Source organism: Physeter macrocephalus, chromosome 16 (genome assembly GCF_002837175.3).
Source record: "Physeter macrocephalus isolate SW-GA chromosome 16, ASM283717v5, whole genome shotgun sequence".
Lineage (NCBI taxonomy): Eukaryota > Metazoa > Chordata > Mammalia > Artiodactyla > Physeteridae > Physeter > Physeter macrocephalus.
In genome coordinates this window covers 49,132,009-49,157,172 of record NC_041229.1, presented here as the reverse complement: position 1 = coordinate 49,157,172, position 25,164 = coordinate 49,132,009, and the positions used below count along the sequence as shown (strand labels likewise).

At 38.6% G+C, this 25,164-nt stretch overlaps 1 protein-coding gene across 11 annotated transcripts in view; it reads right to left on the bottom strand.

Annotated features, from left to right (window-relative positions):
• The window catches only part of DLG2 (discs large MAGUK scaffold protein 2), a 2,147,153-nt gene that overhangs the window by 406,046 nt on the left and 1,715,943 nt on the right, over positions 1-25,164 (bottom strand). For all 11 annotated transcript variants that reach the window (XM_028501170.2, XM_055091363.1, XM_024131657.3 and 8 more), the window contains one exon: positions 14,841-14,909. In XM_028501170.2, the coding sequence (XP_028356971.1) occupies positions 14,841-14,909 (69 nt within the window). The remainder of the gene's footprint in view (positions 1-14,840; positions 14,910-25,164) is intronic.

Sequence of the window (25,164 nt, the reverse complement as noted above, 5' to 3'; positions counted from 1 at the left end):
CTCTCAATTCCATCTGTTGTCACTATTCTGAAGTCTCCGAGTTTCCTGGGTTCTGTTAGGCGGATCTGCTTCCTCCTGAGCTGTGGGCTCCTCTATACTTTGCAGCTTCACTGTGGTGGGCTGTTTTGTGGGTGGCATCCCTGGAAACACATCTCCAGGAGATGGCAGTCACATAGAATACCATGTGTAAGGTGCCCCCGGAGCTGTGTAAGGTACAGCGCATGCCTTTCCTCTGTAGGTGATCTAAGGCAGGGACTGCTTTGTTCTGTTTCTTCAATTATTACCCTTCCATCTGCTTTCTGTCATGCAGAAGTATGCTGAAATCTTTTGGCCTTTGACGCTCCCTTCTCATTTCCTTTACTGATATGGACTGTCCTTTTTTTTTTTTATTCCATTAGCTTCTTTTTAATGGGGTCTCAGGAGGAAGAGGAGATTAAGATATGGGCTGCATCTGTCAACTTGAACCTGAAGCAAGGAGCTCACACTGTTAATGGGGATGTTATTCTGCCTCGTTATGTCTAGCATAGTTATAGATGATTCAGATATCAATTTAAAAAACAGCAGTAACTCTAGGTAGAGGCTCAGTTAGACAGTTTTGTTGTCTCTATGGATCGAATTAACTGGAAATCTGAAATATTTCCACTTATTTTATGTCAAGGAAATAGCAACTTCAGTGAAAAATATATAAACCTATGGCCTTTTAAAGCACATTCATTTTAATAAATATCCTAAGTAGTTGTTTTTCACGAAAGCACTAGCAAGGAGAATTTTGAAATAATGAAATTTCCAATTTCAGCTGATTACCCACGTTCAGCAGTATAACACCTTAATGGGAAACCTGCTAAAGACCCATTGGCCTATGCAAAATGAAAACTACCTCTCCCACTATGCGTTCAGTGACAGTGATTGTATGCCACATTATCTACGTATTTGATGGCCAGCTGGGACATATAGCATAAACTTTAGTGCTCTGGGCTTTGTAGAGGATTACTGAGGTGTCCCCTTCTAAATATTCCAGCAATGCAAGATTAATTCTACCTCAAATATTTTATTTTATAGCAAGAAATGTTTTACATACATAGGTACATATATATGTATTTAATAACAAGTTGCAACGTGGGTCTTCAAACTAACCTAAGCTTTAAAAATGAAAGTTTTGTTTGTTTTCTCACAATACTTGGACGAAGCATATATTCAACTAGTACTTATTGAGGGTCCTACAGGTACCCGCTGCTTTTACAGAAAGTTGGTGAGTGCTATGCTTTTCTCCCTTTTGGCTGAGGAGGCAGCTCATGCTTAGGGAGGGGATGGGTCCTGTTTAAGATTAACAACAGACAGCAGAGAGGTCAGGATTCAAAACTAATTCTTTCATTCCAGAGTCAGTTTTCTTCTATGATTGCAGGGAACAGAATATTTTTCATAGTTCATTATTAACTAGATATGAGGCAAACTGCTTTATACCAGTTGGAACAATGGGACATAGCTGAGAATACCGTTTTCTGTTTTTTAGAAATGGAGTCACTCGTGTTATGACATCAGGGTAAGGCCTTCACATTTTTGGCTTCATCTTAACAGAGAATTAGAGTTAGTGATTGCATTTATCACAGAGGTCATTTCACTCAAGTGGAAAACAGTGCAAAATGCTGAAAGACTGCTTATTGGCAAACTGCTAATAAGCTTTTGTGAATAAGAAGAAAGAAGGAAAAGGTTTGGAAATAGCTCTAGAAGGAAAAGCCATTATTTAGCATAGCTGAAGGAAGGATTCTTTGTGTAATGACTAAACTGTGGGATGATAGCCACCCTGCACGCTGCCAAAGGAGGTCTCTTTTTTTTCTTTTTTTGCGGTGGGCAGGCCTCTCACTGCCGTGGCCTCTCCCATTGCGGAGCACAGGCTCCGGACGCGCAGACTCAGCGGCCATGGCTCACGGGCCCAGCCGCTCCGCGGCATGTGGGATCCTCCCGGACCGGGGCATGAACCCCCGTCCTCTGCATCGGCAGGCGGACTCTCAATCACTGCGCCACCAGGGAAGCCCCAAAGGAGGTCTTTATAAGGATCTAGGAAGGTGAGCTGGAGACCAGTGGTGAGCTCAGCCTCCACATGCTCGTCTCTACCACAACTAACACCTTAGGCACTTAGTGTGCATGTGGGCCTCCGGTGCCACCCCAGATGCCGGGGTTAGTCATTCTACTTAGTGATTTCTAGGCTGAGAGTCAGTTCTACTTCTTTATCATTTTTTATCCTAGGAACTTCTTCACTATGTCTAACTTAGCCTGAATGTGGCTTATAAATGGTGGGACCAGTGCTTTCCCAGTCAATAAAGACTTTTCATGCCGCATTATAGGGCATGGAGTTGGACAGTGAAGTCAAATTTGATTTCCAATCTAGGCTTGCTATTTTCTATGTAAAGATCTTTGGGAAAATTACTTAATGTGTCTGAGACTCCATTTTTAGAAAAAAAAGATGCCTATTTTACAAGACTATTTTGGAAATAAAATCAGATAAGGTAGATAGATGGATGGATGGATGGATGAATGGACGGATAGATAGATGGCCTGGCACCTTATAAGCACCCAATAAATGTTAGTTTCTTTTCTCTTCCCTTGAAGAAATAGCCATGAATTTGTACTATTTTTGTTCCCAATAAATTGCACATTTTGAATATGATCTCATTAAGCATCTAATGAAGCTTTCTTCTTCAAACCAAAGCATCCTAATCTGTTAGTGTTTTCTTGATAAAATGCTGTCTCATCCCTTTGTTAACTCTGGATGTCTTTTCCTTGGTCCTTTCCACATATCCAATTTTACATGCAGAATTCAAAACCAGTCACATCCTTTGGAGGATATGACAAGCAACTGTGTTTTGTGGAAGAGTTTTGTCTAAACTGTGGCACTTTCTAGAAGGAGAAAACCAAGGACGGTAGTATGGAGGGTACAGTCACAAGCCTGCATGAACTTGCACTGCAGGTGATGACTGTTGGATGTTCTCAAGTCCAACTGGAGAATGCTCACAGGCTGCAAAGATTATTTCCTCTCATGTTTTGAAGTGGTCTCTTTACTTTAACTTTTTAAGATATATATATACTAGAAATGTAAGAACATTTCTTATTCTGGTCCTAAATTCTTCTTTTGGCACTGAGGATAAGCTGACGTGTAGAAACAGCTTAGGTTATTCTTTCCTTGTTTAATAAGCACTTAAATATAATCTTGGTAATTAAAGTATTTTTAATATAAATATGAACTCAGCAATGAGGCAAACTCAAACAATGATTTGAAATACTTCCACAAATGATTATTACCCATATATATAGGAAAATGCCTCTCCAGAATATAGCAAAGATACCAGTCCCTGACTTTTAACAAATCCTTATTTAATATATATTAGAAACTCTCATGCCTTATTAATTAAGTATATATTATGTATAACAACAGCAACAACTACTGTAACACACATATAATGCCAGTACTATTATAAAAAATTATATGTATATATAATTTTAATTCTTGAAAGAACTCTACAAGGAATCATCATCAGTATTTCCATTTTACATTAATTAGGAAACTGAGGCACAACGAAATCAAGTAACTTGCTATCACATAGCTAGCAACTTCCTTAGCCCTGGTTTAAATTCTGGGAGTCTGGTGAGGATCCATGATCTAGACCATCTTGTACATTATTACAGAACCAAATGGTCTGAAGTATTGACTGAGAACTTCTTGTGTCTTTTTTTTTTTTTAAATGGAATAGACAAATGTCGCAATGGAGATAGTAGTTTACTGTTGAGAAATGAGTTACTTACTGTTGAGAAAAGAGTTACTTAATTCTTCCAGAGCAAAGTTTCTGTTTAGCCATCCACTCCTATCTCTGTTTTTTTTTTTATTGGAGTATAGTTGACTTACAGTGTTGTGTTAGTTTCAGGTGTACAGCAAAGTGAATCAGTTATATATATATATGTCTCCATCCTTTTTCAGATTCACCTCCCATGTAGGTTATTACAGAATGTTGAGTAGAGTTGCCTGTGCTATACAGTAGGTCCTTATTAGTTATCTATTTTATATATAGTTGTGTGTATATGTTAATCCCAATCTCCTAATTTATCACTTCCCCCCATATTTCCCCTTTGGTAACCATAAGTTTGATTTCGAGGTCTGTGAGTTAGTTTCTGTTTTGTAAATAAGTTTATTTGTATCATTTCTTTTTTTACTAGATTCCACATGTAAGTGTTATCATATGATATTTGTCTTTCTCTGTCTGGCTTACTTCACTTAATATGATAATCTCTAGGTCCACCCATGTTGCTGCAAATAGCATTATTTCGTTCTTTTTTATGGCTGGGTAGTATTCCATTGTATATATGTACCACATCTCATTTATCCACGTGTCTACAAATGACCCAATTTCATTCCTTTTAATGGCTGAGTAATATTCCACTGTATATATGTACCACATCTTCTTTATCCATTCATCTGTCGATGGACATTTAGGTTGCTTCCATGTCTTGGCTATTGTAAATAGTGCTGCAGTGAACATAGGGGTGCATGTATCTTTTTGAATTATGGTTTTCTCCAAATATATGCACAGCTGTGGGATTGCAGGATCATATGATAGTTCTATAGTTAGTTTTTTTTTTTTTTTTCAGTATGCGGGCCTCTCACTGTTGTGGCCTCTCCCGTTGCAGAGCGCAGGCTCCGGACGCGCAGGCTCAGTGGCCATGGCTCATGGGCCCAGCTGCTCCGTGGCATGTGGGATCTTCCCGGACTGGGGCATGAACCCACGTCCCCTGCATCGGCAGGCGGACTCTCAACCACTGTGCCACCAGGGAAGCCCTATAGTTAGTTTTTTAAGGAACCTCCATACTATTCTCCTTAATGGTTGTACCAATTTACATGACCACCCACAGTGTAGGAGGGTTCCCTTTTCTCCACACCCTCTCCAACATTTATTGTTTGTAGTTTTTTTTTTTGATCATGGCCATTCTGACTGGTGTGAGGTGGTACCTCATAGTTTTGATTTGCATTTCTCTAATAATTAGTGATGTTGAGCATCTTTTTTCTTTTTTTCTTTTTTTTTTTTTTTGTGGTATGCGGGCCTCTCACTGTTGTGGCCTCTCCCATTGCGGAGCACAGGCTCCGGACGCGCAGGCTCAGTGGCCATGTCTCATGGCCCCAGCCGCTCTGCGGCATGTGGGATCTTCCCAGACTGGGGCACCAACCCACGTCCCCTGCATCGACAGGCGGATTCTCAACCACTGCACCACCAGGGAAGCCCTGTTGAGCATCTTTTCATGTGCTTTTTGGGCATCTGTATGTTTTCTTTGGAGAAATGTCTATTTAGGTCTTCTGCCCATTTTGGGATTTTTTTTTTTTTTTTTTGATATTGAGCTGCATGAGCTGTTTGTATACTTTGGAGATTAATCCCTTGTTGGTCACATCATTTGCAAATATCTTCTCCCATCCTGTGGGTGGTCTTTTCATCTTGTTTATGGTTTCCTTTGCTGTGAAAAAGCTTTTACATTTAATTTAATTTATTTTTGTTTTTATTTTCATTACTCTAGGAGAAGATCAAAAAAGATATTTATGTCAGAGAGTGTTCTGCCTATGTTTTCCCCTAAGAGTTTTATAGTATCCGGTTTCACATTTAGGTCTTTATCCATTTTGAGTTTATTTTTGTGTATGGTGTTAGGGAGTGTTCTAATTTCATTCTTTTACATGTAGCTGTGCAGTTTTCCTAGCACCACTTATTGAAAAGACTGTTCTCCATTGTATATTCTTGTCTTCTTTGTCATAGATTAGTTGACCATAAGTGCGTGGGTTTATCTCTGGACTTTCTATTCTGTTCCATTGATCTATATTTCTGGTTTTTGTGCCAGTACCATACTGTTTTGATGACTGTAGCTTTGTAGTATAGTCTGAACTCAGGGAGCCTGCTTCCTCCAGCTCTGTTTTTTTCTCTCAACATTGCTTTGGCTATTCGGGGTCTTTTGTATTTCCATACAAATTGTGAAATTTTTTGTTCTAGTTCTGTCAAAAATGCCATTGGTAATTTGATAGGGATTGCATTGAATCTATAGATTGCTTTGGGCAGTATAATCATTTTGACAACGTTGATTCTTCCAATCCAAGAACATGGCATATCTCTCCATCTGTTTTTGTCAACTTTGATTTCTTTTATCAGCATCCTATAGTTTTCTGTGTACAGGTCTTTTGCCTCCTTATGTAGGTTTATTCCCAGGTGTTTTATTCTTTTTGATGTGATGGTAAATGGGATTATTTCCTTAATTTCTCTTTCTGATCTTTTGTTGTTAGTGTATAAGTATGCCAGAGATTTCTGTGTATTAATTTTGTATCCTGCAACTATACCAAATTCATTGATGAGCTCTAGTAGTTTTCTAGTGTCGTCTTTAGGATTTTCTATGTATAGTATCATGACATCTGCAAATAGTGACAGTTTTACTTCTTCTTTTCATATTTGGATTCCTTTTATTTCTTATTCTTCTCTGATTGCCATGGCTAGGACTTCTAATACTATGTTGAATGAAAGTCTTTTTCCTGAACTTGGATGAAATGCTTTCAGTTTTTCACCATTAGGAATGATGTTAGCTGTGGGTTTGTCATATATGGCCTTTATTATATTGACATAGGTTCCCTCTATGCCCACTTTCTTTTTATCATAAATGGCTGTTGAATTTTGTCCAAAGCTTTTTCTGCATCTATTGAGATGATCACACGGTTTTTATTCTTCAATTTGTTTTTGTGGTGTATCACAGTGATTGATTTGTGGATATTGAAAAATCCTTGCATCCCTGGAATAAATCCCACTTGATCATGGTGTATGACTCTTTTAATGTGTTGTTGGTTTCAGTTTGCTGGTATTTTGTTGAGGATGTTTGCATCTATGTTCTTCAGTGATATTGGCCTGTAATTTTCTTTTTTTTTTGCTGTAGGGTGATGGCGGCCTCATAGAATGAGTTTGGGAGTGTTCATTCCTCTCAGTTTTTTTGGAATAGTTTCATAAGGACAGGTGTTAACTCTTCTCTAAATGTTTGATAGAATTCACCTGTGAAGCCGTCTGGTCTTGGACTTCTGTTTGTTGGAAGTTTTAAAATCAGAGTTTCAATTTCAGTACTTGTGATTGGTCTGTTCATATTTTCTATTTCTTCCTGGTTCAGTCTTGCAATGTTGTACCTTTCTAAGAATTTGTCCTTTTCTTCTAGGTTGTCCATATTATTGGTGTATAGTTGCTTGTAGTAGTGTCTTATGATCCTTTTTATTTCTGTGGTGTCAGTTGTAATTTCTCCTTTTTCATTTCTGATTTTATTGACTTGGGCCCTCTCCCTTTTTTTCTTGATGAGTCTGGCTAATGGTTTATCAATTTTGTTTATCTTTTCAAAGAAAAAGGAAAAAGAACCAGTTTTCAGTTTCACTGATCTTTTTTAGTTTTTAGTCTCTATTTCATTTATTTCTGCCCTGACGTTTATGATTTCTTTCCTTCTACTAACTTTGGGTTTTGTTTCTTCTTCTTTCTCTAGTTGCTTTAGGTGTAATGTTAGGTTGTTTATTTGAGATTTTGTTTCCTGAGGTAAGATTGTATTGCTAAAAACTTACCTCTTAGAACTGCTTTTGCTGTGTCCCATAGGTTTTGGATCGTAGTGTTTTTGTTGTCATTTGTCTCTAGGTATTTTTTGATTTCCGCTTTGATTTCAGTGATCCACTGGTTGTTTAGTAACATATTGTTTAGTCTCTACGTGTTTGTGTTTCTTTACGGTTTTTTTTTTCCTATAATTGATTTCTAATTTCATAGCCTTGTGGTACGAAATGATGCTTGATATGATTTCATTTTTCTTAAATTTACTGAGGCTTGATTTGTGGCCCAATATATGATCTATCCTGGAGAATGTTCCATGTGCATTTGAGAAGAAAGTGTATTCTTCTGCTTTTGAATGGAAAAATTAAGTCCATCTAGTCTAATGTGTCATTTAAGGCCTGTGTTTGCTTACTGATTTTCTGTCTGGATGATCTGTCCATTGGTGTAAGCGGGGTGTTAAAGTCCCCCACTAGTATTGTGTTACTCTTGATTTCCCCTTTTATGGCTGTTAGCATTTGGCTTATATATTGAGGTGCTCCTATGTTGGGTGCATACATATTTACAATTGTTATATCTTCTTCTTGGATTGATCATGTAGTGTTCTTCCTTGTCTCTTGTAACAGTCTTTATTTTAAAGTCTATCTCATCTGATATGAGTATTGCTACTCCATCTTTCTTTTGGTTTCCTTTTGCATGGAATACCTTTTTCCATCCTCTTACTTTCAATCTGTATGTGTCCCTAGTGGGTCTCTTGTAGACAGTATTTATATGGGTCTTGTTTTTGTATCCACTCAGCCAGTCTATGTCTTTTGGTTGGAGCGCTTTGATTTCAGTGATCCACTGGTTGTTTAGTAACATATTGTTTAGTCTCTACGTGTTTGTGTTTCTTTACGGTTTTTTTTTTCCTATAATTGATTTCTAATTTCATAGCCTTGTGGTACGAAATGATGCTTGATATGATTTCATTTTTCTTAAATTTACTGAGGCTTGATTTGTGGCCCAATATATGATCTATCCTGGAGAATGTTCCATGTGCATTTGAGAAGAAAGTATATTCTTCTGCTTTTGAATGGAAAAATTAAGTCCATCTAGTCTAATGTGTCATTTAAGGCCTGTGTTTGCTTACTGATTTTCTGTCTGGATGATCTGTCCATTGGTGTAAGCGGGGTGTTAAAGTCCCCCACTAGTATTGTGTTACTCTTGATTTCCCCTTTTATGGCTGTTAGCATTTGGCTTATATATTGAGGTGCTCCTATGTTGGGTGCATACATATTTACAATTGTTATATCTTCTTCTTGGATTGATCATGTAGTGTTCTTCCTTGTCTCTTGTAACAGTCTTTATTTTAAAGTCTATCTCATCTGATATGAGTATTGCTACTCCATCTTTCTTTTGGTTTCCTTTTGCATGGAATACCTTTTTCCATCCTCTTACTTTCAATCTGTATGTGTCCCTAGTGGGTCTCTTGTAGACAGTATTTATATGGGTCTTGTTTTTGTATCCACTCAGCCAGTCTATGTCTTTTGGTTGGAGCATTTAATCCAACTACATTTAAGGTAATTGTCAATATGTATGTTCCAATTACATTTAAGGTCATTATCAATATGTATGTTCCTATTGACATTTAAAAAAATTGTTTTGGATTTGTTTTTGTAGCTTTTTTTCCTTCCCTTCCTCTTTTGTTCTCTTGTGATTTGATGACTATCTTTAGTGTGTGTTTGGGTTGCTTTTGTGTGTGTGTGTGTGTGTGTGTGTGTGTATCGTAGTTTTTTGGTTTGCAGTTCCCATGAGGTTTTTTAAATGTTTAAGTTTTATTCTTTTTTAAAAAAATTTATTTATTTGTTTGTTTGTTTATGGCTGTGCTGGGTCTTCGTTGCTGCGCATGGGCTTTCTCTAGTTGAGGCAAGTGGGGGCTACTCTTTGTTGCAGTGTGCGGGCTTCTCATTGCGGTGGCTTCTCATTGTGGAGCATGAGCTCTAGGCACGCGGGCTTCAGTAGTTGCAGCACGCGGGCTCAGTACTTGTGGCTCGCATGCTCTAGAGCGCAGGCTCAGTAGTTGTGGCACACAGGCTTAGTTGTTCTGCCGCATCTGGGATCTTCCTGGACCAAGGCTTGAACCCCTGTTCCCTGCATTGGCAGGCAGATTCTTAATCACTGTGCCACCAGGGAAGTCCCCTGATGAGGTTTTGATATAGCAGTCTATATATACACAAGGTTGTATTAAGTTGCTGGTCTCTTTCCACCTAAAGAAGTTCCTTTAGCATTTGTTGTAAACGTGGTTTGGTGGTGAATTCTCTTAGCCTTTGCTTGTCTGTAAAGCTTTTGATTTCTCTGTCAAATCTGAATTAAAGCCTTGCTGGGTAGAGTATTCTTGGTTGTAGCTTTTTCCATTTCATCACTTTAAATATATTTTACCACTCCCTTCTGGCCTGCAGAGTTTCTGCTGAAAATTTTATGGAGATTCCCTTGTATGTTATTTGTTGCTTTTCCTTTGTTGTCTTTAATATTTTTTATTTCTCTTTAATTTTTTCCAGTTTGATTAATATATGTCTAGGCATGTTCCTCCTTGGGTTCATCCTATATGGGACTCTCTGCACTCCCTGGACTTGAGTGAGTGTCTCCTTTCTCATATTAGGGAAGTTTTTGGCTATAATATCTTCAAATATTTTCTCAGGCCCTTTCTCTTTCTCTTCTCCTCTGTTGACACCTGTAATGTGAATGTTGGTGCATTTAATGTTGTCCCAGATGTCTCTGAGACTGTCCTCATTTCTTTTCATTTTTGTTCTTTATTTTGTTCTGTGGCAGTGATTTCCACCAGTCTGTCTTCTAGCTCACTTCTGCCTCAGTTATTCTGCTATTGATTCCTTCTAGTGTATTTTTCATTTCAGTTATTGTGTTGTTCATCTCTGTTCTTTAAATCTTCTAGCTCCTTGTTAAACATTTTTTTGTATCTTCTCAATCTGTGCCTCCATTCTTTTTCTGAACTTTTGGATCATCTTTACTATCATTACTCTGAATTAGTCTTCAAGTAGATTGCCTATCTCCTCTTGATTTAGTTGTTCTTGTGAGTTTTTATCTTGTTCCTTCATTTGCAACATATTTCTCTGTCATCTCATTTTGCCTACCTTTCTGTGTTTGTGGTCTCCTTTCCCCAGGCTGCAGGATCATAGTTTCTCTTAGTTCTGTTGTCTGCCCCTGTGGGTGAGGTTGGTCCTGGGGTTTGTGCAGGCTTCCTGGTGGAAGGGACTGGTGCCTGCCCTCTGGTGGGTTGAGCTGGGTCTTGTCTTTCTGGTGGGCAGGGCTGTGCCAAGGGGTGTGTTTTGAGGTAGCTGTGAGCTCAGTATGACTTTAGGCAGCCTGTCTGCTGATGGGTGGAGCTGTATTCCTATTTTGCTGGTTGTTTGGCCTGAGGCATTCCAGCTCTGGAGCTTGTAGGCTTTTGGGTGGGGCCAGGTCTTGGTGCCAAAAATGGGACCTCTGGGAGAGATCAGTGTTCCCTGGGGCCTCTGCCACCAGTGTCCTTGCCCCCAGAATGAGCTACCGCTGACCTTTGCCTCCTCAGGAGACCCTCCAAGACCCCTAGTTAGGTCTAGCCCTGGTTCCTATGGAGGTATTGCTTTGTGCTGGGTCCCAGTGCATGTGAAACCTTGTGTGCGCCCTCCAAGAGTGGAGTCTCTGTTTCTCCCAGTCCTGTGGAGCTCCTGCACTCAGGACCCACTGGCCTTCAAAGCCAAATGCTCTGGGGGGGGGTTCTTTCTCCCGATGCCTGACCCTCAGACTGTCTTATAGGGCTATTTTTATGTGGGAACGTCCCTGTATAGCCTAAGTGGGTTTAGTATTTTTTGGTGCTAGAGCTGCTTTTAATATGCTTGTCTGCCACCTCTTTCCTCAGTGTATGTTGGCCATTATCCCCTTGGTAAGAGGAGTAACTGATGTTGTGGTGACCTGAGCCTGCACTGGATATTGAACGGGGGCCTCCCCTTGCTCTGAGGTTGTCACTGCCCTGTCAGGGGCAGGGTCTGCTCTCCAGTTGGAGTAGAGGCCCCAAGATCTGTTTCTGAGCTGTGTTTCTGACCTGCAGTGTGACATAGGCAGGATTGGAGCACTCTCTCTGGGAGAGAAGCCACTGAGTTTTCCTCCTCTAGAGCTGTTCAACTGTGAGTGTGCTCTGTTGCATCACTTTTCACCTGTTGTGCTGGCTCATAAATTATACTGTTGCTGGAAGTGCTCTCAGACCCACCTTAACAATGGGTATGCTGGCAATTGGCCCTGGTGTCTTTCAGGCGTTGTTTTCACCAGACTACCAGCACAGATCCACTGCAGTCAGGTCCCGGGACTGCAGTAATTGTGCACGAGGACCTGCTGTGGGAGCTATGGAGGCAGCTCAGCTTCTGGCCCGGTCCAGTCCCCATGTGTATGTGCCCACAAACCTACAGTTGCTAAAGCTAGACCCAGCTCAGCTGGGGGAGCACTCATTCATTTGGATATTCTGCAGGTGCTGAGTTTACAAAGCTGGCAGCTGGGGTGTAAATCCGCAGTTCTCACAGCTGTGAGAAGAGATTTCAGCTCTTCTTCCTTAGTTGCATGGCCCATGAGGCTCAGCTGTGGTTTCAGCCCCACCTCTGCATGTGGGCCTTCCACCAGTGTCTGTTTCAGAGGCTGCCCCAGAGCCTGCCCAGGTGGGTGGGGTCAGAGGCGGCAAGAGGTGGGGCAAATGCCAGCCTGCTGGGGTGGGTGGGGGTGAAGGAGGCAGCCGCAGCGGGTGGGGCATGTGAGCCTGCTTGGGCTGTGGGGTAGGAGGAGGGGCGGGGGTGAGTGAGCCTGCTCTTGCAGGCGGTGGCCAAGGCGGGTGAGGTGTGCAAGCTTGCTCAGGCTTCTAGTGCCCAGGGAGGCAGGGGCTGGCAAGTGGGGAGGGGAGCTGCAATGGTGGCCTGGGCTTCTTCCACAAACATTCCCGCTTATAGAGCTCTACTCCCATACCTTCAGGCTCTCTCTTTGCAGCTAACAGCATTCCCCTCCCTGGGACTGCTCTCCAAACCCCAGGTTCTAGCACACAGCCTCTGTCCGCACCAGCAGACACATGTCTCAGGCTGGGATGTGCAGGGCTGTGGCACCAACCATTCATGTAGGTCTTCCTCTGTCCTGCCTGCCACAGGCTGGTTGCTGTGCTCTCCTCGGAGCCCCTGAAGCTCCCCTCCTGTCCTAGCTGATCTCCCTACTAGTGAGGGGCTTCCCTGGGTGTGGGAACCTCTCCTCTTTCAGTTCCCCCCCAGGGGTGCAGGTCGTGTCCTGTTTCCTCTTGTCTTTTTAAAATTTCTTTTGTCCTACCCAGTTGCATGGGGATTTTTCTTGTCCTTTTAGGTGTCCGAGGTCCTCTGCTAGTGTTCAGCTGGTGCTCTGTCAGAATTGTTCCGTTCTTGATGTACTTATGGGGAGAGGTGAACTCCATGTCCTCCTGTTCTGCCATCTTGACTCCTCCCCCACTCCTATCTCAGTTTTTGTTTTCTTTTTTAATAGAGGAGCTAAAATTGTTTAATGTTCATTACCACCAAAAACAGAAGAGGAGGACTAGGAAGAGAAGGAGGTATCCTTTTGAGGGGAGGGCAGTGTTCATGCAGAGGTCACATTCCTTTCACTCATGTTCCCATGGGTTTGCGGACATGCGGTGGATTTCCTTAGCTAAAGGCAAGAAAGGGCACCCCATGAAAAGTGTTTATAAAATTTATGCTGTTCCAGGAAGGAAAGGCTAACATCTCCCTCCCAAGTGGATGTCCACTTAGTCATGGAGTTTGCTGACTTGCCCTGGGGAGAGAAGATGAGAATGTCAGGCAGGGAGAAAGAAAGGAGGCAAGGACTAGCCCTAGTAAGTTCCACCTGAGGGGTAGGAAAGATGGATGCTGCTCATGTCTGCAAGCCTCACATTTGAAGCTGCTGAAGACAGATGAGAAAGGGTGACTATGTGCTTGTGAGGAGGGATTGATGCAGCTGGGGCAAAGTGGGTGAGTGCATCAGAGGACTACAGTGTGCTACTGCCAGGGGGTTTTGTAGAAAAGATCGCTGATGCTCCCAGGGGACCACATGCTGGGGGAGTTGCTTGAGTTTCTTAGCATTGGTGCATGTTTGGTTCTCTACCCATCCAGGCTACATCACCCGTGATAGCCAACGGAAAGGAGGACTGCCACAGGAGAATGTGAGGAATGCCATTTCCCATTTTTTTTTTTTAAACAACTTCATTTCTACCAGAGAAGAAATCTAAGAGAAAGGAAGATCTAGAGGGTGGTATGAGAGAGAGAGCAGGTCACTCCTCTATCAACTCCAGAGCACTTTGGTGGACCCCATCTTAATTATGTTGGAAAGAGAGACAGAGGTTTGACTGAAAACACAAGATTTTAAAATAGAATAAATAATAGAGATTTTTAACTGAAATGCCATTAAGGAAGTGTACTTGTCATTGAGAAATAGGGTTGAACAAAGCATAGTTGGTAACAGATATTGGAAAAATAGTGATTTAATTTTTATGCAGTAACCAATTAAGTGTTCTCAATTAAATCAGTTGCAATTATAAAGCAAGTGGATGGAAATGTTAACTCCTCCTTCTCAGCCCCTTCAGCTTCTATCTGGGGAATTTAGAAATACAAAATACTAAGTCCTCTACACGTAAGCCTGGCCAGCCAACATCACCATTCTCATTTCCTGCCTCGCACACCTTGCGCCAAATCACTCAGTGGCCTTCTGACATCTGAAGTCTGCTTAGATGTTCATGTTTTTGCATGTGCTTTTTCTCCTGCAAGGGAGTACCCTTCCTTCCAATGTCTGTCAGTCAGGCAAATATCCACAGATGCTTCAGTTCTCAGCTTGAGAGTTATATCTTCTCTGAAACCATCCTGACCTGTTTCCCCCTCCCTCTTTGATACCCATTCTCAGTCAGATATCCTTTCTCGATCCTTCATTAATCCCTCATACATATTTCCTGTGTGATGCTTACACTGTTATGTGCAGGTGTGTGTTTATATTTTCTGTCACTCTCAATAGATAATGAGTTCTCTGAAGGAAAAGATCTTATTTGACTTGTTCAGTGTAGTACCTTGCACGGTGCTTGGCATATATGTAACATAAGCTTCATAGATATTTGCTAACAGAAAGAAAAAAAAGGGGTAATGTGGGGAGGGAGGGAGAAAGGAAAGAATTTATGCTCAAAGTGACGAGGGTGCTCGGTTTGGTTTAAGAGAAGGCTCCATATTATTCTTATCGTCTTACCCTTCCAGGGAGATGGCCCGTTGGAGAGTCACTGAAGGCTGGCGGGTTGTAGTGCTGTGTTGGGAATGACTGCAAGAAAAGAAAGAAAAAACACAGATCATTTATTTAAAATATCTTTGCACATTCTAATAGTCTTATTGTCATGAAAAGAATCAATCTTAGAAGAAATACAGGAGAGATTAAATGACTGTTCTTTGGTGATAAGCAGAATCATCCACCACAATATAACACTCTACCAGATAAGGGGCTAATATTTCTTTATAATTTGATTTCAACATGTATTATTCAAAAGTAAGCTTTAAATGAAGGGTAGCCATGAAAGGAAATAAATATATTTGGAAGAGGTAATTATTTTCCCCTTGGAATAAGGTAACATAAAGCATAAAAACAAATTTCACTATGATGCAATATATTATTTTTTTAATCCAGAAATTTTTTTCTAACAAAATTTTAAACGGCAAATTGGAGTAGTATTTAATTAGTATAAATTTATTTATATTTGCAATACTTGTAAAAATAACAATAATTCAACTGTTGAATGAAGACAAAAACTTGAAAAATGGTATTTCCAGTTGCATATCAACATTAGTTAGAATTAAGGTAATTCCATATTTATTTTGGTTGCATGATAACAAGGTAAGACTGATTTTATAGATAAGTATTTGCACTAGAAATTATATTGTATCTTTGCACTAGATATTATATTGTATATATAGTAGTATCTGATACTTATTGAGTACTTATTGCCCGAGTTACTTTTCTAAGTATATATATATATATATATATATATATATATATATATATATATATATTTTTTTTTTTTTTTTTTTGTGGTACGTGGGCCTCTCACTGTTGTGGCCTCTCCCGTTGCGGAGCACAGGTTCTGGACGCACAGGCTCTGTGGGCATGGCTCACAGGCCCAGCCCCTCCTTGGCATGTGGAATCTTCCTGGACTGGTGCACGAACCCGTGTCCCCTGCATCGGCAGGCGGATTCTCAACCACTGCGCCACCAGGGAAACCCAGTCTATTTTTACATCCTTTATTTCTTACAACTCTGTGAGGTATGTACTGTCCCATTTGACAGATGAGGAAATTAAGGTACAGGAAGGTTTAAAACTTGCCCAAATTCATGTGGTAAATACCTGTGCTTGAAACAGTATCTAGACTGATTCTAGTGCCATTCTTCTTAACCATCATATTATATCACCTTCCAAATGGTAACAGTATTTTTGGCTTTGAAAGAATTTGTCTTTCAGTCTCAGAATGCTCTTCAATTAGAGATAGAGGGAGACTCTTTTTCATCTGAGATATGCGCAATGACAATCCAAGAGCATATCGTAATGAATTGTGAGTTTCCTATGTATTAAAGTATACAATAAAATGTATTTCAGTGTGTAATTTTAGTTTGTAGTATTAGTTTAAAAACTTATTTGTAACATTAGTTACATATACATGTAGTGTGTGAAGGTGTGTATATACAAATATATGTACAGAGAGAAACTTGAGTAAAATATTTGCAGAACATGAGGCAACTTCACATTTCTAAGACTTCTCAGCACATACTTTGAAAACACTGACATTGCCATAGAGAGCCAAGCAAATAGGCTGCAGATTTTCATTCAGAACTTTTGTTATTATGGGTGAGAGGAGGTATTTCTCTGTGACCAGCATTTAGCTGTGACATGGATGACATTTATCTGAGGTTGAGAGAGCAGAATTTGGGGATGATGGCTAAGGCCTAGAGAATGGTCGTTTTCTTCAAATTTAGGATTGTATCCTTTGTTTCCTGGCATCCCTCATAGTGCCGAGCATCACTTATGTCCACTAAGTGTGTTTTGATTGGCCAACTGAAAGGCAGCATAGCATTGAGGAGCTGGACCATGTAGCCAGGCTGCCTGAGTTCAAATTTCAGCTCTGCCACATAGACCAATGTGACCTTGATTGAGTTTCTTAAAGTTCTCTGTAACAGTACCTTCCTCATAGGGTAGTTATTCAATGAATACAGTGTTTAGAACAGTGTCTGCCTTACATGGTAAAAGCTACATAAAAGTGTTAAATAAACTGATATGATTTAGCAGAGTGTGCACTTACTTTGAGATCTTTCTTTAGTACTAAATAAGCATAATTATTTAGATAACTTCAATTAGCCATATAGTCAATGCCACAAGGTGTAGATTTGTGAGTATATTATAACTTTGGTGGTCAATATCAAATTATTAAAATGTTTTCTATTGTAAAAACATTATAAAATGAATAGAAATCAGCCACAGCAATCAATCAGACAAGAAAAAAGAAATAAAAGGTATCCAGATTGGAAGGGAAGAGGAAAAATTGTCATTATATGCAGATGACTGACATGATACTATATATACAGAGAAAATCCTAAAGGCACCACCAGAAAACTACTAGAGCTCATCAATGAATTTGGTAAAGTTGCAGGATACAAAATTAATATACAGAAATCAGTTGCATTTCTTTACACTAGCAATGAACTATCAGAAAGGGAAAGTAAAAAAAAAAATCCCCTTTAAAATTGCATAAAAAAATACTTAGGAATAAACCTGACCAAGGAGATGAGACATGTGCTGAGAACTATAAAACACTGATAAAGGAAACTGAAGATGAGGCAAAGAAATGGAAAGATAACCCATGCTCTTGGACTGGAAGAATTCATATTGTTTAAATGGCCATACTACCCAAAGCAATCTACAGATTTAATATGATCCCTATCAAATTACCCATGACATTTTCCACAGAACTTGAACAAATAACTCTAAAATTTATATGGAACCACAGAAGACCCAGAATTGCCAAAGAAATCCTGAGGAAAAAGAAAAAAGCTGGAGGTATAACCCTCCCAGACTTCAGACAATACTACAAAGTTACAGTAATAAAAATAGTATGGTGCTGGCACAAAAACAGACATATGGATCAATGGAACAGGACAGAAAACCCAGAAATTAACCCACACACTTATGGTCAAAATTAATCTACAACAAGAAGGCAAGAATATACAATGGAGAAAAGACAGTCTCTTCAATAAGTGATGCTGGGTAAACTGGACAGCTACATGCAAAAAAAAAATGAAATTAGAACACTCTATAACACTATACACAAAAATAAACCCCAAACGGATCAAAGACCTAAATGTAAGACTGGATCTGTAAAACTCCTAGAAGAGAACACATGCAAAACATTCTCTGACATAAATTGTAGCAATGTTTTCTTAGGTCAGTCTCTCAAAGCAATATGAATAAAAGCAAAAATAAACAAATGGGACCCAGTCAAACTTACAAGCTTTTGCATAGCAAAGGAAACAAAATGAAAAGACAATCTATGGAATGGAAGAATATATTTGCAAATGATGCAACCAACAAGGGATTAATCTCCAAAATATACAATTATGCAGCTCAATAAAAAAGACCCCATCAGAAAATGGGTAGAAGACCTAAATAGACACTTCTCCAAAGAAGACACCTGGAAGAATTCATATTGTTTAAATGGCCATACTACCCAAAGCAATCTACAGATTTAATATGATCCCTATCAAATTACCCATGACATTTTCCACAGAACTTGAACAAATAACTCTAAAATTTATATGGAACCACAGAAGACCCAGAATTGCCAAAGAAATCCTGAGGAAAAAGAAAAAAGCTGGAGGTATAACCCTCCCAGACTTCAGACAATACTACAAAGTTACAGTAATAAAAATAGTATGGTGCTGGCACAAAAACAGACATATGGATCAATGGAACAGGACAGAAAACCCAGAAATTAACCCACACACTTATGGTCAAAATTAATCTACAACAAGAAGGCAAGAATATACAATGGAGAAAAGACAGTCTCTTCAATAAGTGATGCTGGGTAAACTGGACAGCTACATGCAAAAAAAAAAAATGAAATTAGAACACTCTATAACACTATACACAAAAATAAACCCCAAACGGATCAAAGACCTAAATGTAAGACTGGATCTGTAAAACTCCTAGAAGAGAACACATGCAAAACATTCTCTGACATAAATTGTAGCAATGTTTTCTTAGGTCAGTCTCTCAAAGCAATATGAATAAAAGCAAAAATAAACAAATGGGACCCAGTCAAACTTACAAGCTTTTGCATAGCAAAGGAAACAAAATGAAAAGACAATCTATGGAATGGAAGAATATATTTGCAAATGATGCAACCAACAAGGGATTAATCTCCAAAATATACAATTATGCAGCTCAATAAAAAAGACCCCATCAGAAAATGGGTAGAAGACCTAAATAGACACTTCTCCAAAGAAGACACATAGACAGCCAACAGGCACATAAAAAGTTGCTCAACATGGCTAATTACTAGAGAAATGCAAATCAAAACTACAGTGAGGTATCATCTCATGCTGGTCAGAATGGCTATCATTAAAAAGTCTACAAATAACAAATGCTGGAGAGGGTGTGGAGAAAAGGGAACACTCCTATACTGTTGGTGAGAATGTAAACTGGTGCAGCCATTATGGAAAGCAATATGGAGGTTCCTCAAAAACTAAAATCTAAAAATAGAGTTGGCATATGATACAGCAATCCCACTCCTGGTCATATATCTGGAAAAGACGAAAACTGTAACTTGAAAAGATACATGTACCCCAGTGTTTATAGCAGCACTATTCACAATAGCCAAGACATGGAAGCAACCAATGTCCATTGGCAGATGAATGGATAAAGATGTGGTGTATATATACACACACACACACATATATATATGTATACACACACACAAAAAAAACACTGGAATATTAATCATACAAAAGAATGAAATAATTCCATTTGCAGCAACATGGATGGACATAGAGATTATCATACTAAGTGAAGTAAATCAGACAGAGACAAATATCATATGATATCACTTAGATGTGGAATCTAAAATGATACAAATGGACTTATTTACAAAACAGAAATAGATTCACAAAGAACAGACTGGTGGTTGCCAAGGGGGAGGGATGGATTGGGAGTTTGGGGTTAGCAGATGCAAACTATTATGTATAGAATGGATAAACAACAAGGTCCTACTGTATAGCACACGGAACTATATTCAATATCCTGTGATAAACTATATGGAAAAGAATATAAAAAATGTACATATGTATAACTGAATCACTTTGCTGTACAGCAGAAATTAACACAACATTGTAAATCAACTATACTTCAATTAAAAAAAAATTCTCTGACATAAATCGTAGCAATGTTTTCTTAGGTCACTCCCCCCAGGCAATAGAAATAAAAGCAAAAACAAACAAATGGGACCTAATCAAATTTACAAGCTTTTGCATAGCAAAGGAAACAAAAAGACAACCTAGGGAACAGGAGAAAATATTGCAAATGATGTGACCAACAAGAGTTAATTCCCAAAATATACAAACAGCTCATACAACTCAATAACAAAAAAAAACCAAACAACCCATCAAAAAATGAGCAGAAGACCTAAATAGACGTCTCCAAAGAAGACACATATTGGGTTGGCTAACAGGCACATGAAAAGATGCTCAACATCGCTAATTATTACAGAAATGCAAATCAAAACTACAATGAGGTATCACCTCACACCAGTCAGAATGACCATCATCAAAAAGTCTACAAATAATAAATGCTGGAGAGGGTGTGGGGAAAAAGGAACCCTCCTACACTGTTGGTGAGAATGTAAACTGGTGCAGCCCCTATGGCAAACAGTATGGAGTTCCTTAAGAACCTGAAAATAGAGTTACCATATGATCCAGCAATCCCACTCCCGGGAGTATATCTGGAGAAAACTCTAATTCGAAAAGATAAATGCATTCCAGTGTTCATAGCAGCACTGTTTACAATAGCCAAGACATGGAAGCAACCTAAATGTCCATCAACAGAGGAATGGATAAAGAAGGTGTGGTATGTATACATAATGGAATATTACTCATCCATAAAAAAGGATGAAATAATGCCATTTGCCACATGGACCTAGAGATTATCATACTAAGTGAAGTAAGTGAGACAGGGAAAGACAAATATCATATGATATCACTTAGATGTGGAATCTAAAAAATACAAATGAACTTATTTACAAAACAGAAACAGAGTCACAGACATAGAAAACAAACTTATGGTTACCAAAGGGAAAAGGGGGCAGAGAGGGATAAATTAGGACTTTGGGATTAGCAGATATAAACTACTATACATAAAATAGGTAGACAACAAGGTCCTACTATATTGCACAGGGAAGTATATTCAACATTGTGTAATAAACTATAATGGAAAAGAATATGAAAAAGAATATATATATATTCACATATACATGTATGTAACTGAATCACATTGTTGTAAACCCAAAACTAACACAACATTGTAAATCAACTATACTTCAATTAAAAAATTAAATTAATGGAAATCAAAATGAGAGTAAAAAAAATTCACATATAATTCCACTGCCTTGTCTCAGACTTTACAGAATCAGCTAATTTAATTCTCAGAGCTGTCCTATAAGGAAGGTATGAGAATCCCCATTTTATATTTAAGAAAACACAAAGAAATAATGTCAGAAAACAACAGCTTGCAAATATGGAGCCAGAATTCAAACTAAAGCTCCTCTTGTTGCCAAGTGTATGTACTTTAAATTCTATGCTACTGATTCTCTGTATTTCCACATGTGTTTCATATCGTTTTATATATACACAGACCATATATAACTTCATATCTGCATTCCTCCCCCCCGCCTTACATTATAATTTAATCACTCCTGGTAAGGTTTCCATAATTATTATTTTGGTGTTATATAATGTTACTTACTCTGAAGATGTAATTTATTTAATCATCCTTTTGCAAATGGATATTTGGGTTATTTCTATTGTTTTAATATTATAAACAATGCTGCAATGAACATAGTGATATCAATTACTTTTTTTTACTTGACAGTTTCCTTTGAATGTATTCTCCCAAATGGAAACATTTATTTGGTTATGTTTTATGACTTTTGTTATTAATTACTTTTCAAAAGTTTCTACCATTTTATTGCTTCTAAAAATATACGTATATGTGCCAGTTTCACCACAATCTTATAAGCCCTGCTATTATAATTTAAAAAAATTGATATTAGGTACAAAATGATGCCTCAGATTTATGAGTATTTCTTTTTCATGAGAATGACCTTTTTTTTTCTATATGCTTATTTGCTAATTGTACTTTTTTGTTTAAACTGTTCAAGCTTTTCCTTTACCATTTATCTTCCACTGGTTTAGAGAGTACCAACATTTCTTGGGTAAAGATCAATGACGCTTACTAAGCAAGATTAATGAGTAACTGGAATCACTGATAGCTTCCTCACCAATAACCTGGCCTATATAATGAAAACAAAGAAATATTCAGTAATCTCACTTATCACTACCTTAAACTAATTACTTTAATATTCTGCCCCAAATTATTCCAAAAATGTCCCTTTAAAAGTTTTAGTGACACTTAGATTAAGTGCAAAAGGTACCATGAAGTGCTCATAGAAATTGACTCCTTTTGTGTTACACACATAAAGTCAGCCAGTTTCTCCTAGCATGTAAATCTGGAACAAACAGAGCTTTTTACAACATGTAATTACCCTTTTACTCTACTAAGACTTATATGGTGAATTACCTGACAGTTAAAACCTACAGATGCAAGGGAATGTTTGTTATATCCTGATAGTAACATTTAAGCAGTAATTGCAGTCAGTATTAGAAGCTACCTGATGGTGATAGTAAGTGGTACTAAAAAAAAAAAAATCAAATATCTTCCCCTTGGGACCAAGTAGGTTTCATCCTTTCTGTATCATTGGCTACATACATAGCATGCTGCTAGTTCTACCATGACTAAGAAATTATAGGTGACAACTGCCTGGCTCTTTCACCTCTTGAGGCAGAGAGGCCAGCCAGATGGAATTCTGAGAAGTGTAGTGGAAAGAACCAAGGAAGGAAAGCACAGCTAAAACTTAAAGCTTTCAAAAGCTAAAAGAATTGTTGTAAAGCCAAACCAGCTTTACAGCAAATGTTAAAGGAAATTCTCTGGGCAAGAGAGAAAAGGCCACAACTAGAAACAAGAAAAGTACAGAAGGAAAGAGCTCACTGGTAAAGGCAAACATACAGTAAAGGTAGGAAATCATCTATACACAAAGCTAGTCGGGAGGTTAAAAGAGAAAAGTAGTACAGTCATCTGTATCTGCAATAAGTGGTTAAAGGATACACAAAACAATTAGATGTAAAGTATGGTATCAAAAACAGCGTGAGGGGAGGAGAGTACAAATCAAGGGTGTTTAAAATGCATTTGAAATGAAGAGATCAGCAATTGAAAACAGCCACATATATATACAGACCACTATATAAAAAAAACTCGTAACGGCAAACCAGAAATCTATAATAGATACAAACAAAAAAGAAAAAGGAATCCAAGGATAACACCAAAGATAGTCATCAAACCATAAGATAACAAAAGAAAAAAAAAGATGTACAAAAAGAAATACAAAACAATTAATAAAATGGCAATAAGAACATACATATTAGTGATTACCTTAAATGTAAATGGACTAAATGTTCCAACCAAAAGACACAGACTGGCTGAATGGCTACAAAAACAAGACCCATATATACGCCAACTACAAGAGATTCACTTTATTTATTTATTTAGAGATTCACCTTAGATCTAGAGAGACATACAGACTGAAAGTGAGGGGATGGAAAAAGATATTCCATGCAAATGGAAATAAAAGAAAGCTGGAGTAGCAATACTTTTATATCAGACAAAATAGACTTTAAAGATTGTTACAAGAGACAAAGAAGGACACTACATAATGATCAAGGGATCAACCCAAGAAAATATAACAATTGAAAATATATGTGCACCCAACATAGGAGCACCTCAATACATAAGGCAAATGCTAACAGCTATAAAAGAGAAAATTGACAGTAACACAATAATAGTGGGGGACTTTAACACCCCACTTACATCAATGGATGGATCATTCAGATAGAAAATCAATAAGAAAACATAGGCCTTAACTAACACTAGACTATGAGGACTTAACTGATATTTATAGAGCATTCAACCTGAAAGCAGCTGAATACACATTCTTTTCAAGTGCACATGGAACATTCTCCAGGATAGATCACATGCTAGACCACAAACAAGGCTCAATAAATATAAGAAAACTGAAATCATGTGAAGCATCTGTTCCAACCACATGCAATGAGATGAGAAATCAACTACAGGAAAAAAACTGCAAAAAACACAAACACATGGAGGCTAAACAATATGTTACTAAACAACCAATGGATCACTGAAGAAATCAACGAGGAAATCAAAAAATACCTAGAGACAAATGACAACAAAAACACCGTGATCCAAAACCTATGGGACACAGCAAAACCAGTTCGAAGAGGGATGTTTAGAGCAATACAAGCTTACCTCAGGAATCAAGAAAAATCTCAAATAGCTTAACTTTACACCTAAAGCAACTACAGAAAGAAGAAGAAACAAAATCCCAAGTTAGCAGAAGGAAAGAAATCAAAGATCAGAGCAGAAAGAAATGAAATAGAAACAAAGAAAACAAGAGCAAAGATCAATAAAACTAAAAGCTGGTTCTTTGAGAAGATAAACAAAATTGATAAACCATTAGCAAGACTCATCAAGAAAACGAGGGAGAGGACTCAAATCGCTCGCTCGCCGCAACTGGAGAAAGCCCTCACACAGAAACAAAGACCCAACACAGCCAAAAATAAATAGATAGATAAATTTATTTAACAAAAAACAAAAAAACAAAATTGATAAACCATTAGCCAGACTCATCAAGAAAAAGAGGGAGAGGACTCAAATCAATAAAATTAGAAATGAAAAAGGAGAAGTTACAACAGATGCTGCAGATGTACAAAGCATCCTAAGAGACTACTACCAGCAACTCTATGCCAATAAAATGGACAACCTGGAAGAAATGGACAAATTCTTAGAAAGGTATACGCTTCCAAGACTGAACCAGGAAGAAATAGAAAATATGAACAGACCAATCACAAGTAATGAAATAGAAACTGTGATTAAAAATATTCCAACAGGGCTTCCTTGGTGGCGCAGTGGTTGGGGGTCCGCCTGCCGATGCAGGGGGTGCGGGTTCGTGCCCCAGTCTGGGAGGATCCCGCGTGCCGCGGAGCGGCTTGGCCCATGGGCCAGGGCCGCTGGGCCTGCGCGTCCGGGGCTTGTGCTCCGCAGCGGGAGAGGCTGCAGCAGTGAGAGGCCCGCGTACCGCAAAAAAAAAAAAAAAAAAAAAAAAAAAAAAAAAAAATTCCAACAAACAAAAGTC